Source organism: Mirounga leonina, unplaced genomic scaffold (assembly GCF_011800145.1).
Source record: "Mirounga leonina isolate KUSES-001 unplaced genomic scaffold, KU_Mleo_1.0 Mir_125, whole genome shotgun sequence".
Lineage (NCBI taxonomy): Eukaryota > Metazoa > Chordata > Mammalia > Carnivora > Phocidae > Mirounga > Mirounga leonina.
The window spans coordinates 14948541-14967473 of NW_023270305.1; the positions used below are offsets into that span (position 1 = coordinate 14948541).

General features: G+C 41.6%; 2 protein-coding genes across 9 annotated transcripts in view; one reads left to right on the plus strand and one right to left on the minus strand.

Annotated features, from left to right (window-relative positions):
- The window catches only part of RBKS (ribokinase), an 82781-nt gene extending 70655 nt beyond the window's left edge, over positions 1-12126 (minus strand). The window contains exon 1 of one of the 3 annotated variants that reach the window (XM_035000815.1): positions 11958-12126. In XM_035000815.1, the coding sequence (XP_034856706.1) occupies positions 11958-12046 (89 nt within the window). In that variant the 5' untranslated portion in view covers positions 12047-12126. The other 2 variants (XM_035000814.1, XM_035000816.1) reach the window with 2 other exon arrangements.
- Positions 12127-12434: 308 nt separating this feature from the next.
- BABAM2 (BRISC and BRCA1 A complex member 2) overlaps positions 12435-18933 on the plus strand; it is a 399311-nt gene continuing 392812 nt past the window's right edge. For all 6 annotated transcript variants that reach the window (XR_004678467.1, XM_035000819.1, XM_035000822.1 and 3 more), the window contains exons 1-2: positions 12435-12542; positions 15862-16013. Coding sequence is in view for 5 of the 6 variants with exons in the window: in XM_035000819.1 (XP_034856710.1) it covers positions 15886-16013 (128 nt within the window). In the remaining variant the exon portion in view is untranslated. The remainder of the gene's footprint in view (positions 12543-15861; positions 16014-18933) is intronic.

Sequence of the window (18933 nt, forward strand, 5' to 3'; positions counted from 1 at the left end):
CCTTTGCCTTGTGACCTTTCTGTTGAACCCAGACTAAGTTTACTGCTTATTTTATTGATTTTTTTTTTTAAAGTAAATGGAATGGAAAGCGGAGTTGAGAGCAACTAGAAAGTTAGTTACAGACAGGCAGAAGCATTCCTGAGGGGCGCCTGGGTGGCTCAGTCAGTTAAGTGTCTGCCTTCGGCTCAGGTCATGATCCCAGGGTTCTGGGAGTCCTGGGATCGAGCCCTGCATCGGGCCCCCTGCTCGGTGGGGAGCCTGCTTCTCCCTCTCCTCCCCGCTCAGTGTTCTCACTCACTATCTCTGTCTCTGGCTCTCAAAAAAAAAAAAAAAAAAAAGCATTCCTGAATTATAAATCCTAATTTACCTTGAACTAGGCTTTCCTATCTCTTTCCTTATTAAAATCATGAAATTAAGGTCTGGCTCAAGAAAGGACCTGCACAACGCACCATCCCCTCGATGAAAGCATTAATATGATTTGCCCCAATTCAAACATGAGGTTTAGCAGGGTGCCACGGGCAAGGGGTTAAAAGGAAAATAAAAAGGGAGCAGTATACTGGTAGTAATACACTGTTGCTACCCTTTAAAAATTAAAAATTGAGTGAAGTTTCTGAATGAGGGAGAAACCGCAGACAGAGAAAACCAATCATAAGAAATATATTTGAATTTAAAACAAATTCATAGCTTTAAAAATGTCACATTTTAAATTCGCACAGGAGGAAACACTGCTAAATGTTCAGATGGCCCCGCAGTCTTCTGGGCTCTGAGAGGTCACGTGGCTAGAGCCTAGTTGCGCAAGGCATCAGGCCTGAGCCACTTACTGATTGTATTACCTTTGACAGCTTTTCCCTCTTTGAACCAGCTTCTTCTCTTGCAAAACGGGTTTAATAATACTTGTCAACTCCTTAAATGCCTGGGTTTTGTGCTCGGAGTTATTTCACTGACAGGTGTTATCAGAACAACTAATCAATTGCTTTTAGCTTCTTGACAATGATGTGCTTGTTACAGATTCTCAGCGATGATTCATAGCAAAGGAAGGAATGACCTGGTGAAACAGGGATGAGAAGTCTTTCCACCAAAGAGGTCACACTCTCCCGGCTCCAGCCCAAAGTCGAGGAATGATATGTTGCTTTTTGGCTTTTTGCGTTCCATCCTTTCTTCTGCCTGCAAGCTTGTGACACCCTGTATGCCTCTAGAATAGGGGATTGTACTATTATTGCCCAATTAAAATTCATTACCCCCATTTATTATTCCTATTGCCTGTACTCTTCAGCTGTATCTGTTCTGCTCAGCATTTGTGTATGTCACATTTATAGGAATGCATGTCATTTCCAAACCAACCTAGTGATCTCTTTCTAGCTCTGTAAAAAACAAAAAAACAGCTTCAAATCTTCATTCTGTGGTTCCTAACCCTAAATCTGCAGACACAGGATTTATTTAAGGGAATGAAAGCTGAATTATGCTTTAAACCATTAAAAAACAAACAAACAAACAGATTTTGATTATTAAGTCCTATTTTTCCTAGCTAACCAGTCTGGGGCTAAAAAGTAGTTTTGCCTGAAGATGTAGCTATCCTTGAATTTATAGAATAGATACGAAGAATATTGTTCACAAGTGGCCAGCTTTTCAGAGTGTCCTATCCTTGAACCTTATTTAAATTTTGCTTGTGTGAAAAAGTGTGCGAGGCACGGGGAGAGCCAATAAAGAGGAGTATATTATGGTCTTACATGGCTGCCTTCCTTCCCATCTCTGCTCAGATGATACCTCCTTGGAGAGGCCTTCCCAGACTACCTTACAGGAGATGTCCCTATTCCTAATTTTTGTTAAGTATTCATGCATTCTGACAAGGAATACTATGTTTCTGGATCAGAGACAGCTTTTTAATTACTCATAATTGTGTTAGCTCTCTGTGTCCCAATCTCCCCCAGGGTGACATGAGAGGAACTTCCAAATCATGAATTCTTGGGAGTTTATATAAAAGCTGACACAGCTGTTACTTCTCCCCTCTGGGGTGGGGAAGGAGAGGGAGAAAACACGGCCTAGTGACCTTGGCTTTGTAATATAAACGAATCCTCTCAGGGGAGCGAAGGGGTGGGAGATCTCTAGATTTACAGCCCCTAGAATGTAAATAAATGTGTTCAAGGAAGAAGTCCATAAATCTCTCGAAAAGTCTCTGACTTGCAAGGTTTGTTTGCCATTCAAACATTCTTTAATCCTGGTGCTAGTGATCTTTGCTCAGAAAGTCCTGATGATGCAGAAATGTGAGAGCATTCATGGGAAGAACATTCATGGTTTCCCAACGATTTTCTTCAGATCAATAGCACTGTCTTGACATTGTAATATTTATTTCTCTCCTCTCTCCCTATCTTCTTTTGGATTAATTGTATTCCATTTCATCTTCACTACTGATGTTATTAACTCCCTTTTTTTTTAAAGATTTTATTAAGTAATCTCTATACCCAATGTGGGGCTCGAACTTACAGCCCTGAGATCAAGAGTTGTGTGTTTCACCGAATGAGCCGGCCAGGCGCCCCTCCCTTTTTTCTATTTTAAAAAGTGATTGATCTGAGGTTTACAACGAGCATCTTTAACTTACACGGCTTATTTTCAAGCATTACCACTTTATTTGTAAGTGTAATTTATTCTTCCATTTCCCTTCCTAATCTTTGTGCTAGTATTGTTACCTATTTTACTTCTGTAGGATATAAACCTTACAACACTGTGCTATTAGTTTTAATTTAAACTATCAATTGCCTTTTAAAGAAATTAAGAAATGGAGGAAAGAAGTCTTTGTATTTGCCGGTATATTAACCATTTCTGGGGCTCTTCATTCCTTTGGGTAGATCTCAGCTTCCATCTCGTATCATTTCGGTTCTGCCTAAAGAGCTTCCTTCAGTATTTATTGTAGTGCGTGTTTCTGGTGATAAATTCTCTCAGCTATTGTTTTTCTGTCTTTATTTCCCCTTCATATTTGAAGGAGATAAAATTCTATGTTTACAGTTTATTTTTTAGGCACTTTAAAGATTTCATTTCATTTTTTTTTTCCTGGCTTGCATTATTTCTGACAAGAAGCCTGCAATGAATCTTTGTTCCCTTATATGTAACGTCGGGTCCCCCCCCCCCCCGCCCCCGATGCTTTTAAGAGTTTGTTTATAATTGGTTTGCAGGAATTTGATTACAATGTGCTTTGTGGTTTACAGTATGCTTATCTTGCTTGGGGTTCATTGAAATTCTTAGATCTATACATTTATAGTTTTCATAAAATTTGAAAAATTTTCAGCCATTATTTCTTCAAATATTTTTTGTGCCTCAACTACTCTTCTTAGACTCCAATTACACAAATGACATACTCCTTGTCCCAGATCACGAAGACTGTATTTTGGTCATTTTTTCCTCTATGCTTCAATTTAGATAATCTCTCTTACTGTCTTCAAGTACACTGATCCTTTCTTTTGTAATGTCTACTGATAAGCCCATCAAGTGAATTTTTCATTTCAAAAATTGCATTTTTCATTTCTTAAACTTCTATTTCGTTCTTTTATGTATCTTCCACTTTTCTCCTCACTACATTCATGTTTTTCTTTAAATCACGGAGCATTTTATAATGGCCCTTTTACAATCCTTTTCTGCTAATTCCACCATCCCGACCATTTCTCTATGTCAGTTTTGATTGGTTATGGATTACATTTTCTTGATTCTTTGCATGCTATTGATTTTTGAATGAATGCTGAATACTGCAAATGTTACACTGTTGTCTTAATTTTGTTGTATTTTTCAAAGGGTTGAACTTTGCTTTTTTTGGGCAGCTAAGTAACTCATCTGTTTGGTCCTTTTGAGGATTGCTTTTGAGATTTATTAGGGAGAGTTTAAAACAGCCTTTAGTTTAGGGTAAGTTTACCCCTTTTACTAAGTTGTGGTCCTTCTGGGATCTCTACTGAATGCTCCAGGGGTTCAATAATGTCTCTGGCCAAATAGAATGCAGTACCTCCCATTCCTGTATAACTTCTGGGAGATGTTCAGCTTAGAGCTCTCTAGTAGTGGCCCAGCTTTGTGGAGTCTCTATGTATGTCCATGTAGTGTTTAGCAACAGACTAAAAGGGACTCCTAAGCAGACTTCTGGACCCTTCCTTGATTAGCTCCTTCCTCTCCAGTACATGTTCCCACAAATTCTAGCCACCTTAGTCTCCCTAAGCTATGAACTCGGTTTTCTTAACACACTGACATTGCCATACTTCCTTGGGTTTCTTTTCCCTGTGCCATGGTTAGTAATGCGCCTCCGGAACTCACCTGTTTATTTCCTTTCTCGTCGGGATAACATGCCTGTTGTCTAACATCTGACTGAAACAGCTGCTTCATTTATTTTGTCCCTTATATATCCCATTTTCTTGTGGTTTCTGGTGGGAAGGTAAGTCTGGTACTAGTCACTCTATCATGGTCAGAAGTAAATATTTTTTTTTTTAGAAGATTTATTTATTTTAGAGAGGGAGAGAGGAAGAGAGCGCAAATGGTGGGGGGGTGGACAGAAGGAGAGGGAGAGGGAGAATCCCTGCTGAGCACGGAGCCTGACACAGGGCTTGGTTCCTGAGATCATGACCTGAGTGGAAATCAGGAGCAGGCTGCTTAACTGACTGAGCCACCCAGGTGGTGTCCCCAGAAGTAAATATTTTGAATGGATGGTCTACACCTTGAAAGACATTTATAGAGATAGCTGAGATGACAGATGCCTGCGTACATCACAGAGTGAGGTGAGTGCAGTGCAGAAGTGCTGTGTATGAGCGTAGCCCAGGGAGACAAGTAAACCAGTTATTAAAAAGCAATATGGCCTGAATAAAGGAAACAAAAAGGGGCCGCATCCTCCTTCATCCCTCTGACACAGGATTGAAGAATGAGTACAGAAGGCACCGGGAGAGGCATATAGGTCAAATAGTTAGAAACATATTTAAAAATGAAAATGCCATCTGATGTCAACCAATCTTTTTGAATAATTATACACAGACCTCCTCCCTCCCAGCTGAGCAAAGTTCTGGACAAGGAAGAGAAGCTTGGATAGAGAGGTAGAGAAGGAGCTAATCCTGGAGCTAGAATGTGCGGGAGGAGAGGGCAGGAGAAATATGTGTGTAGGGGGATGAGTGAGAGGGGACTGGACAACTAGAGGATGCAATAAGGTATGTGGGAAAATCAGGATGCAGAAAAATAGAGCAGAAAGGGAACTGGTGAGACTAAAGCATTCATCGAAGTTCCTGATGAGAAACATTTTAATTCATTGAAGAAGGCAAGTATGAATAGTGACAAATAACTACAAAACCGGTATTTTATTTTCTGTTTTGCCAGTTAATTATAGTAAACTTTAAATTTCAAAATGACTTCTGTCACCACACTGTAATTATCTAGGCTACTTCTTCCTGCCATCTGCTGGTGTAGGTTAAAGAAATACAAATGGAATTAATTTTATCCTAAGCAAAATATAATTAGAAAGATAAATCAGTGTACAAAAAAATAATGTATTCTGGAATCAATTATTAAAAATTTTAACTTATCTACAATTTTTGATGTTTGGTGCTCATGCTTCTTTCACATTCCCATCATCATGAATAATCAAGAACAGATTACATTTGAACTTCACAATAACGTTTGTAAGATGGGTTAGAGTAGGCGTTATCTTCACTTTGGCAGCCAGTGAGCTACGTGAGATATCATTCTTGTCCTTTGAGCCCTTCACTGGTTCCCAGGGCCTAAGGAATAAAACCCAAACACCTTAGCATGGCTGATGAGACCTTTCTGTAACATCTAATCTCTGATGCTCTACGGACCCAGCAGCGGCTGTCCCCGGCACGCTCCATGTACGCCCACGGCCCTGACTTTGCTCCTTGGGTCATCCCAGCTGGCCAGAAGGTACCCCCTCCTCTTTTCTGCTGGGTTAGCACCTGCTTGTTTTCTAAAGCTTGGCTCAGGAGGCATCCATCCCATCCAGGCAATTTTCCCTGTACTCCCACAGAACCTGCAGGCGCTAACTGCATCACACTACAATCATCTCTCTTTGTGTCTGTCTGCTTCTTTGGACTAGAAGTTCCTCTGGAGCAAGGATCATGTTTTACTAATTGCAGTATCCCTAGCACTTAGCACAGTCCCAGTCTTTCAATAGTGTACACAAGTAACCAAGATACTGGACAGACATTCATCACGAAGCTCACCTCTGTCCTCTCCCAAGAGTGCAGACGCTAGGGTGTGAGGAGCTGGAAAAGGAACGGATCACTAAAGGAACTTGTTTGTAATACCACACGGTAGTGTGCTTCCTTTGTCATGTGCAGCTTACTTTTTTGTTTTGTTTTACAGTTTACTTTTTTTTTTTTAAGATTTTATTTATTTATTTGACAGAGAGAGAGAGAGAGAGCTAGAGAGGGAACACAAGCAGGGGGAGTGGGAGAGCGAGAAGCAGGCTTCCTGCCGAGCAGGGAGCCAGATGTGGGACTCGATCCCAGGACCCTGGGATCATGACCTGAGCCGAAGGCAGATGCTTAACGACTGAGCCACCCAGGCGCCCTGCAGTTTACTTTTTAAGGTGTTTACCGCAAAGGGATCAAAATTAGCAAATTTCCCATGAATGATCTCTTTTGATGTTAGGGAATCTGGTTGACAGAAACAGGTTTACCAAAATATTAATTTAAGAGTGGGTAACTGATACGCAACTTTCAAGACCAATTTAAGGAGCAGAAAGGATAATAAAGGATATTCCTCTACCACTGGGTATGCATGACACTCCTCAGGTCAACATTCCTCTGGCTTTTACTTTACTGAAATTGTGATGCAGAAGAGATTTTTCTGTTCCAAGTATGACAAATCAAGAGGCTTCTGGTGGAATGCAGGTTAGAGGTTATGCAGTATGTTAGACACATGTAACCTTTTCTAGGTATGGTATATATTTTTGGCTTTTTTTTGAAGTAATCTAGGTCCTACGTTTCATCCACTTTGGATTGAAAAGCTTCTAAATTCACTTATTCCGCCATCCAATTAAAATCTTTTAAGAATTAAGCAATCATTTCCTGACTTGCCAAGGATTAAATTTAGATGCTTGGTTGAACATGAGCCTTATCTCTCAAGCCATCACTTTTAATTGGAGCATGTAAAAGGATAACACAGGGTTTTAGCTGGCATCATACTCTATCGCCATGGAAATGTAAACATGGCTTTGTATTGAGCTTGTCTCAAAGCAAGTTTTAGGGGTACAGAGAGACTGGGAGATGGGAGATAAATTATGTAAAAAACAATGCTGTAGATGTTGGAGTGCCCTAGGAGTTCAGACCTTCAGTGATCTCATCCTGCCTCACGACCTCAAATATCCTCGATACAGTGATGACTCTTAAATTTATATCTCCAGCTGGTCCTATTCTCTGAACTCCAAACTCCTATATCTGTCTTCTTGACGGCCTCAGTTGGATGTCTAACAGGCACCTCGAATATCGCATGTCCACCCTGAGCTCCTGATACTGCCCTCTTCCTAGCCAGCTTGCTCTGCTCCCAATCTTGTTTCTTGGCAAAAGTCAGCTTCCCCTTCCACATGCAGAGGCCACAGAACTTGGGAGTAATCCTTGACCCATCTGTAGTCCTCAGCAAATCCTGTCAGCTCTGCTTTCAAAATATAATCAAAAGATGCTCACTTCTTCCCACTTGGACTGCTTTCAAGCAACCGTCATTTCTTGCCTGGATTATTATAACAGCTCTGAACTGGTCTCCCCTTTTTTGCCCTTGCCTTCCTTCAGTCTGTTCTCACAGCCCCCATAGTGATGATATTAATATGTACATCACATGAGGTCACCCCTCTGCTCAAACCCTCCAGTGGCTTTTCATCTTATTCAGGGTATGACCCAACATCCTTTAATCATTAACTGCCCTCCCCCCTCCCATTCTTTCTTCTTCAGCCACACTGGACTCCTTGTTGTTCACTGATCATATGAGGCATGTTTCCACCTCAGGGCCTTTGCATATGCTCTTATCCTGAGTATGGCTGGCTTCCTTTCCTCCTTTAGGTTTTTACTCAAAATCACCTTCTTAGTGAGGCTTTCTGTGGGCAAGGACCTAAAATTACTACTCCCATCTCTCTTTCATGCCTTATTTTCCTCCTTAGCATTTATCTAACATACTATGCATTTTACTTATTTCTACTGATATGGTCTCTTCCATTAGAATGTAAGCTCCACAAGGCAGGGATTTTTGGCTGTGTTTTTCACTGCTGTATCCTCTGCACTTAGGGAAGTACCTGGCATATATACAAAGTCAATAAATATCTGTCGAATGAATAAAAGATGGGTGATACACGTCATAAAAAATAAAGATTATTAATGAAAGCATGATTAACAAAGATCTGTGAGCTTAATCTCCAATGAAGTTTATTTGTTGTTGGGTTTTCATGGAATTCTGTCTTTGGAGGAACTCTGACTTAATTTTCCACAAGCTTGATTTATCTTTGCATTGTGGAACTTCAGAGATGAGTGTTCAAGAAGAGAATAATGATAAACATAGGTGGCTATTAAATAATGCTCACTTTGCCATGTTGGATGAGCTAATGATATTTTAAAATTATTAGTACACAGAGCTTACTATTCATAGCAAACTGAAATTAGACATAAAAAAAAGTTGCTCATTGATTTAATTAGCAGTGTCTGGCACACAGTAATGTAATATATAAAATGAATTGGATTGGGTGCTGTCCAAGAGGGCTTGGTTACTGAAGTAGTTTTATTTCTGAAGTGATTCTACAGTGTAGGCACGGGTGTCCAAATTGGTGCCAGTTAAACTAAGAAATAAAGTAAGGGACAGGCACGAAGATACCATCTTTAGACTTGAAAATTACAAATCCTTAGTTGTTCTCCTTTATCAGCTTACAAAGTAAACAATGAATGCACACACTATAAGCTTTCAAATGAACTGCAGATGAAAAGGGCAATAAATACCAGCCAGAGGTAGATGTAGAGGCAGAATGCTATAATGGAAAGATAAAGCTTGGGAAACGTGGGTTTCCAGCTTTCACTGTGACACTAACTGGCTGTGTGATTTTGGGTGAGTCATCTAACTAGTCTCTTAGTTAGCTCACCTGTAAAATGTGGAGAATGGACTGATGGGCTTCAATGATCCCCCAAGCTCGAAGTATTTTAAGATTTTTTTGACTTTAAGCTTTATCACTGTGGTAGGCAGAATAATGTCCTCCTGCCCCCCCCACCCCAAGGATGTCTACATTCCTAACCCCCAGAACTTGTGAATATTACATTACATGGCAAGAGAAATTCAGGTTGCTAATAAGCTAACTTAAAATAAGGATATTATCCTGAATTATCCATTTGGGCCCAATATAATCACAAGGGTTCCTGTAATGTAGAAGAGGAAGAGGAAGGCAGAAAGTGAGCATCAGAGTGATGCCATGTGAGAAAGACTTGATGGACCATTGCTGGCTTTGAAGATGAAGGGGCCATGAGCCAAGGAATGTGGGAAGCCTCTAGAAGCAGGAAAAGGCAAGAAAATAGATTTCTCTTCGAGCCTCCAGGAAGGAACGCAGTCTATAGACACCTTGATTTTAGCTCAGTGAGCTCTGTGTCAGACTTTTGACCTCCAGAACTGTACTAAATTTGTATTATTTAAGCCACTAAGTTTGTCAATTTGTTACGGCAGCAAGAGGAAATGAACACAATCATGATATATACCATAACTAGCAAAGCTGGACCCAAGTTTATCACAGATGCAGGGTTTTAAATAAAAATTTTATACTCAGGTATTTTGTAAAGATCTTCAGAGGCAGGAGTAATCAGCAATCATAAGAAGTTTGCAGATAAGCCGTGAGGCAGTCTCTAAGAGAGTAAAATTTTTACTAGTGATTCATGAGAAGTAGAAACCTGGTTATTTTACAAAGGAAAGAAAATGGCGAGAGAAGAGACATTAGAAAGGTTATATACAACATGAGTTTCTTATTTCTCTGGACCTCAGTTTACTCCTTTATGAACTGAAGGGCTGGGATAAATAATCTCTAAATTCCTCTAGCTCTTTATTTTTAAAGGGGACGGGGAGAGAGAGAGAGAGGGAGGGCGGGAGGAGCAGAAGGAGAGGGAGAGAGAGAGAACTTAAGGAGGCTCCATGCCCAGTGCAGAGCCTTGCGTGGGGCTCGATCTCACGACCCTGAGATTATAAGCTGACCTGAAATCAAGAGTTGGACGCTTAACCGACAGAGCCATCCAGGCACCCCAAATTCCTCTAGCTCAAATAAGATTTTAAAATCCCAACAAATGTTACATGAGCCTTTGACACTCCACTCTCCCCCAAGTATGAAGAGTATTCATTTTATAAAGTATAATTATCCTTAATGTTTGATGGTCAAGCATAACAGAAAGCTCAGACTTAGTTTAAGAAGAAAGTGGCTCTGAATTTTAAACCTGACACTTATTCAGGTAGGGTGCATGGGAAAATTGCTTAGCTTTCTCTTTTGCCACTGCACCTATAAAAGTATGTTTTCAGCAATCATTATATCTGCCCCTAGCAGTCTCTCCCCCTTCCTACTCTTGGTCTGGAAATATGATTAACCTAGCTTATAAATATTTTAAGCAACATAAGACTAAATTGGTTACATACAGACCCTAGAGCTATCTTCTAGGTAAAACATAGGTGGTGCAGAGATTTGGTGACTTGATTTTCCCAAAACCTTTTTACTTATTTCCAGGCTCTCTGCTGTCCTTTGGAAAAGCAAGGTTGCAGGACAGATGAGGTCTGAACTGTGGCATGTGTGATCACTTTTAATTTTTATAATGTAAAAAAATAGTATATTTGAAAAGCCACTCACAAAAATATTAAATGAAAGCAATCTGAATGGTAGAATTTTCTTGGAATATGATTTTTTTTTACAACGAACATATTTTTGTAATTAAAAAAGCCATTTTCCCTTCCTCCCTCCCCCGCTTTTTATTTTTGAATAGGCTCTAAGCCCAAGGTGGGGCTTGACCTCACAACTCCAAGATCAAGAGTTGAGAGCTCTAGCACCCAGCCAGCTAGGCACTCGGCCATTTTCATTTTATTTTTTTTTTTTAAAGATTTTATTTATTTATTTCACAGAGACAGAGATAGCGAGAGCAGGAACACAAGCAGGGGGAGTGGGAGAGGGAGAAGCAGGCTTCCCGCGGAGCAGGGAGCCCGATGCGGGGCTCGATCCCAGGACCCTGGGATCATGACCTGGGCCGGAGGCAGACGCTTAACGACTGAGCCACCCAGGCGCCCCTCCGCCATTTTCATTTTAAAAAAAGAAAAATTAGGGATCTCTCCATCCAACCTATTTTCACTATTTGATCATTGTTTTTTTTTTTTTTTTTTTTTTTATCGTTGTAAACATTGTGTTTATGGGTTTTTATTGATTCACACTCGGGTTGCCATAAGATAACCCATATACTGATACATACAATACTGAAAAGCAAGGTGTAAATATGAACTTTGCAGGAATGCCAACAGTCAGTACGGTGAAGGGTGATTGATCGATCGCCTTTTTGACCTCTGCTCCGCTCATTCACGTTCAGACGAATAATACCCAACCTGGTTCATGTCACTGTTCACAAAACACCTTCCTTCATTTTGTCCTCACAACAACCCTGGGAGGCGGGCACGTTCTCAGAGATAAAATGACTTGACCAAAGTTACTTAGGCTAGTCAGGGGACAGGTTCAACAGCCTGGTCAAGAAAACCGGAGGTCTTTGCAGGCGCTTCTAGTAACAGTAAGAGCTTCCGCTACACCTGGCCTCTACGTTCCCTAACTTGACAGTTACCTTTACCAACTCAAATTCTGCCTCTTCCACGCCAGGGAGGCAGGCCGCGGGCTAGGGAAACCTGTAACTCACCCCAAAAGCGGGCACTCTCCATTGCCAAAGCCCCGGTGCCAAGCACAGTCCGCCCCCTCCCGCGACCGCAGGCTCTGCGTACTGCGCCGGACTAACCTGACCAGGTCGGTCATGCAGGAGCCCACCACTACCACCGCGGGCACCTCCTCCTGCCACTGCCGGCCGGGTTCCCCAGAGGCGGCCATGGCCCAAAGGAGGTGTTCTCCAACCCAGAGGCTGACCTTTGCCCTTTGCCCAACCCTGTAACCAGAAACGCCGCTTCTACGCTCCCTAACGACGCGGGCCTTCCGGACGCCTCTGCGGGTCGCCCACCGGACTGCCCGAAATAACCCCGCCCCCAACCGCCCCCTGTTCTTCCCGGCACGGTCTCCCTGCACCACCTCTCGTTACAGAGCCCTCCCGATAGTTCCAGACTCCACGCCGCTCGCCACCCACGAGACCGGCGCGGAGGAAAGACCTTTCAGGCACTGCGGGGACGCCTTTCCGAGTGCCCGGCTCGGTGCGTCCGGGGGCGCGCACGCCGCCCGGCTCCCGGGCCGCAGAGGGGGCGGGGCGGGACGTGCGGGGGCGCGCACGCATCCCGCTCGCGGTGCGCGCGCAGGTCGGTGCGTCAGTCGGGGGCGCGCTCGGGTAACCTGTACCCCCACGTAGTCGCCGGTTACCGATCGGACTAAGTTCCAGGTACCTGGACTGGGGCTGGTGCGGGGAGGTTGGATCCCGAGTCGCACAGGTGGCCTGTGCACAGGACCGTGGTTTAAGTATGCCCGGGGCTCGCCGCCTCTTCCTATAGAGAAGGCCCCCGTTCCAGAGATGCCCTGCTCATCCCCATCATGCTGGTCCCCGCAAGGACGAGTCCCCCAAGGCCAGAGGCTGCTCTTTTTGCGTATCTAGCCCGCCCCCTGCTCCCTCAATAACCTCAGACTCCTTTCTCCTGTCCGCCTGATGAGGGGACCATACAGTTTGGGAACAGGGAGAGTATCCCTTTTTAGATGGCCCCTAGAGTGGGGTGGTCATTCTTTGGGTGGGAGCCGAGTTGTTTTTCTTGAATATTGCCCCTGGAGAAACTGCTTCCCCACTTAACTTCCCTCGTGCGCTGTATGACGTTGAGGTGACGCAGCAGGACGCCACCCCTTTCCGTTCCATGACGTAAGCAGGGCACACGTTTCCGTGTTTGTCATCCCATCTTAATTGCGAGATACTGGACCATGCCTTAGACGTCTTTGTAGTCCCCAGGCTGCCCATCCGAGGACCTTATGTGAACCTGTTCGAGCAGCAGACCCTGTAAAAATTGTATTTCTACATTTTCCTTCTGTAATACCTCAAAATCAGGAAATAAAAATTGCACAACTAGCATTCAGGGGAGGCTGGCTGCTGTAAATTTGTGCCTAGCTGGGATCTATTATAGAACTGTGATGTGTAAAAGCCACTATTGGGGGTGAGCCCCCATCCATGTCCCTGGCTCAAAAGGATCACACCAAAGAACCATCATCTTTGGCTATTTGGTGACCTATGGTTTTGGAGTATTTCCACTCTGTCTTAGAGAAGTCACTACACTTACGGTTGAAACAGATTTTAACGCTGCAGGAAGTCTTGCACTGTCAAAAAATAGTATTGTAGCTGTTCTGAAACAAAGAAATTCATTCCTTCAGGTGTTAGTTGAAGGTCCTGACAGTTGCTGAATTGGGACGGGTTGTTGTCACCTTAAGTATAGTTTGGCTTTTGGTGCAGGTTTCTTCCCTGTAGCATTTGACTGGTCGATTACTCAGGCCAGCTTTGGCAGCAGGCCAGCTGTAGTCAAACGTGTTTCTGGTGGTCAAGCAACCATTAGTTCAACTTCATAATTTTTTTCTGTTCCAATTTTATAAGTTGTACACTTAAACAGATGACTTTGATGCCTTTCTCTTTGGTGATTGCAATTATACATGCTTAATGTGAGAGGAGGATGGGTATAGTGGACTTTGAGGGAGATCTGGATTTGAATTCTGATCTTTATTCTTGCTATGTTTGTGACTTTGAAAAAGTTACTTAGACTTGCTGAGCTTTAGTTTTCTTATCTGTGAAATGGGAACAATAATAGAGAACAGGGTTGTTGGGGGGAAGTAAATGAAATTACAGGTAGAGGTGGGTAATATAGTGCCTGATACTCAGTTGATTTTTCAGAATGTGTTGATTCTTTTTCCATTTTTCATAGAAATGAGAGGTAAAAGAATGATAGGTATTATGGGAAAAAAGCATGGAAGAATAATTTTGTAATGTAGGTGAGATCTTTGCTTTTTTTCCAGATGAGTATTTCTGTGTTTTGCATATGATCTAGATAAGCATCCTTTCAAGAACTGTGACATCAGTGGATAGTAATAAGAATGGAAATGTTGCAGAATAGGAAAAAAATAAGCTTCAAAATGATAATATGGGTTAGTATGCTGTTCAAAGGCAAATTACAGAAGTTATCCTTATCTGGTGTAGAGTGGGAATTCTAATACCTGCCTACTGCCCGGGATTGTGATGATCAACTAATAATGTATTTGGAAGCTCTTTGCAAGTGGTAGTGTTATAAAAATGTACAGCATGATTTTTATGATTGATAATACAGGGCATTAGATGTTTATTCTTACTTTGTAGTGACATTGGAATGGTGGAGGGAGGTCATCTGTTAAGTGACTGGAAGAGGAGCTTGTTTTATATTTGCAGAAAGGATGATTTGAGTACTGAAGTATAAAGCTTTTACTGCCTCAAAGGTACTTCTGGGTGTCATCACTATATAAGGTCATTAAGTTATTTTTTAAAAAATCATTGCTGTCTTTCCCTTTATTACTATCTGAAGTGATTAAAACAGGTACTGGTTTTCAACATTTATTTTGGCAGAGACTTGTAAGTCCTCATATGGTAAAATACATGAAAACTAGGACCAGAACATCATTTCCTTGTAGTTTTAACTTGTAAGAAATTAATTTGCTTTTGATGCAGGATTATCCTTTCAGATTGAGGAAGAAAGTGATTATTTAAATGGACTTATTCACCTCTGAAAGTAGAGGTTTTCATTTAGAAATCTATTTAGAGGAATTCATGCATTCCCTCTCCTAACCCCTTGGGTTTCCAAATAATTTAGATACGCTTTGTTGGTTTTACTTCTGTATTTTCAAGTGTAAGAACTTCTTAGTGCACTTTTAGATCCATGTTAGTTTGTGTTGCTTAATATCCGGCTAAGTGTTTATTTTCATGATTCAATTGTTAAATAGCGTTTTGCTACATATGTTCCTCAGATACATTATCCTCGACTGCATTTTTTGAGGGCATGTTGTCTTCTCTCCATACTTCAATATTTCTCTAGTTTTTGTCTCTTTATTCATTTGTTTATTAAAAGATTTTTACTGGGTGCTTAGCGTGTGCCAGGTACTTTTGTTAAGCACTAGGGATTCAAGACATAGTCCCTGCAGGGGAGAGATCACAGAGCGGGTAGTTATAACACACTGTGGAGGGAGAGCATATCAGAAGTAAGTAATTTCTTGTAAGTAACAACTGGTAAGCAGATTATGCTTATTCTTGAATTTTATACAGTATTACCAATCAAGTCCTTCTTGTGGGGACACAGAGGGAGTGGTTCCTAACTTAATGGTGTGTACGTGTTGTGTGTTGGGGGAGAGGATTGTTAACAAAGGCTTCTTAATGCCTCCGAGTAGGAAGCTGCCGGTTGTAAGACAGAGCAGGGTAGCTTTAGGTCGTGTGGGGCAGTGTGGCGGTCAGCTTTGGAAAGGAGGAGGGAATTGGATTTGAAAGGTTGCTTCTGTTCCTGAAAAACATTGATTCAGCCTCTGTCCCGAGGAGGTGAGCAACAGGGGGTTGGTTTCTTCTGGAGGGTCATTGGAAGAGGCCGCTGTAAGACAGGAAATGAGGTATTTATTCATGCAAGAGAAACTTCCTTGTGCTGTGCCAGTTTTCAGGAAACCTCTTCTCTCTAGTTCCTCTGAATACTCTGACCACCATTCTTTCCTTCTGCTTTCAGTGGTGATTTGCAAGTCAAGCTAAAATGTCCCCAGAAGTGGCCTTGAACCGAATTTCTCCAATGCTCTCCCCATTCATATCTAGTGTGGTCCGCAATGGAAAAGTGGGACTGGATGCTACGAACTGTTTGAGGATAACTGACTTGAAGTCTGGGTAGGTACCAGAACTACTTCAACTAATGTATCAGACCCAATCCAGCCCTTACCTACTAATAAACTTTTCTCACCAGATTCATAAAAATTGAACACCACAGAAATTCATCAAGTCATGATCTTATCACATGATGATGCAGTTGGTTTTGTCCAGATCTTGACATTTTATGTTTCTAGTTGTTTTATTTGTGTTGTGGGCCATTGCTTTATGATCACAATGTTTGTGTCTTTTTTTTTTTTTTTTTTTGGCATGTCTCTTTGTTAACAGTGTGCCATGTGGTTTTTAGCAAGTGTGTTTTTCATTCAATGACTTGTTTTCTTTTTACGTCTGCTGCAATCCAGCATGTACTCTAAGAGTTGGGTTTTGGAATTCTGAATCTGATATCTCTTCTAATAAGAAAATGGGATTGGTAATCTCTCCTAATAAGAAAATTGTAATAGCTAGCCAGAATGAGTCATTTTTCACAATGGGGTTGGAACAGTAGAATCTCACACCTGGGAATATTGCATTAAAAAGCCCCTACTTTTTATTTCAAAATAAATGTAGATTTACAGAAAAAATACAAAATTCTACAGAAAATTAATGTTGCTATAATGCTGTTGATTGTTCTACAAGCCTTGTTTGAATTTTGCCAGTTTTCCCACTCATGTATGTCCTTTTTTAGGTCCAGGATCCAATCCAGGATCCAAACTGAATTTAGCTGTTGCATCTTGGTCTTCTTAACCTGTTACTGTTTCTGTCTTTCTTTGTCTTTTATGATTTTGACACTTTTTTTAAAAAAAGATTTTATTTATTTGTCAGAGAGAGAGAGAGAGAGAGAGCACACACAAGCAGGAGGAGCAGCAGGCCAAGGGAGAAGCAGGGAGCCTGATGCGGGACTCAATCCTAGGACCCTGGGATCATGACCTGAGCCGAAGGCAGGTGCTAAACCAACTGAGCCACCCAGGCATCCCGATTTTGACACTTTTGAAAATAGCACTGGTTAGTTATTTTGTAAAGTGTTGCTCAGTATGGGTTCATCTACTGTTTTCCTTTTATTACAGTGAGAATTGCATTTTTTTCCCTAAGCATACTATAGAATTGATGCTGTATGGTTTTCAGTGCATTAGGTCAGGGAGTACGTGATGTTCATATGTCTGTGACTGGTATGTTAACTCGGACCGCTCAGGTAGGATTGTGTCCACCACGTTTCTCCACTATAGCGTTAGCTCCATCTTCCCTTTGTCATTGGTAAGTATCTTGTGGAGTGATGTCTTGAGGTGGTGCAGATGTTCGCTTCCTCATTGTACTTTTGGCCACAAATTTCAGCGTCCATGGATGGTTCTGGCCTGCAATCATTATTACTGTGGTGCTGATCTAAGTGATTTTCTATTTCCCTTACTCCCCCCCTCACTTGTTAATTTGAATTCTGCTGTAGAGAAGCGTTATCCCTCCTCCCCCAGTCACTTACTTATTCGCTTATTTATTTATGTCAGTGTGAATTTTGAGGTGTTTATTTTAGTCTCTAGGTTATCATCCAAACACTGTGTTCATTTATTTTGTTGCTCAGTTGTTCTAGCTTTGTCATTGGGAGCTCCGTTGAGTTGGTGTTTGTGTCTTTTTGACATATCCCTGTCAGTTTTTGAGCACTTTCTTACTAGAAATATGTTGCATTCTTGATTCTCTTTTAGCTTTTCTTTTTAGTTTCTTTTGCCTGCTATAAGTCTTGCTGTTTTTTGACTAAGCTGCAGACTTAGATCTGAGGATATACACTTACTTTCTTCAGTAGTGAGATAAAGAAAACTAAGTCAATTGGATACTTTATTGGAAAATAGGATGCTTTTTAAAAGATCTGGCATTGGGGCACCTGGGTGGCTCATACGTTTGGGCATCTGTCTTCGGCTCAGGTCATGATCCCGGGGTCCTGGGATCGAGCCCCACTTCGGGCTCCCTGCTGAGCGGGGGACCTGCTTCTCCCTCTCCTTCTGCCTGCCGCTCCTCCTGCTTGTACTCTCTCTCTAATAAAAAATAAAAAATCTTAAAAAAAAATAAAAGATCTGGCATTATCTTCAATTCAGTCAGTGGGTGGGGGGTTTTTTTGGGGGCAAAAATGTCCTAAAAGTCGATAGTGGGGATGGTTCTACAATTCTGTAAATATATGAAAGGTGACTGGACTGAACTGTGCACCTGTAAGGTTTTTGTGGGGTGTGGATTATAGCTTAGGGAAGCTGTCATCAAAAGAAGCCAAACCCGTGAACCAGGGATGTTTATTGTCCCAAGTGGATAGGGCATGGAAATAGGTCTTTCTTCTTTAGTTTGTCACAAACATTTTTTTTTTTTAAGAGATGGCCAGAGGACTGGGACTGGCTTTTGTAAGATGATGTCATCTGAACTTCTTACTCCTTGTATCAGTAATCTGAGAGAACATTTGGGTTCATCAACATGAAGTCACTTTATTTCTTTTCCGCAGACTCCTTCTCCAGTGCTCCCCAATTCCTGAATATTTGGTTGAACATTGAAATGCAAATAGTGGATCTGATGATACATTTGAAATGAATCCACTAGACCTGGCCCGGGCTGGACTAGCTCTGTGAAAAATATTTGAAATGGCATCAGTGGCATTTAGTATTTATGGAATTTACTTTCTTTAGATTTAAAAAAGGAATGCAAATACCTCTACCTACATTAACAAAGTTGCTATGCATAAAATGATGTGAAAAGCCTTATTGATGTAGAGCATTAGTGATGCCTTTTATGTGGTGCTTGTCTGAAAGATTCATGAAAGTTCCTCGGAATCTCATTAACAATTCTTTCTTCAATCCTTCCATCAGGCAAAGTGTGCATTCCTTAAGTTTCTATAGCAAAACAGTGGCGGGGTTTGGGAACAGAATGGCTTCTTCTTAGTGTGTCACTTATTGGCATTTCCCTTTCTTTTAGATCA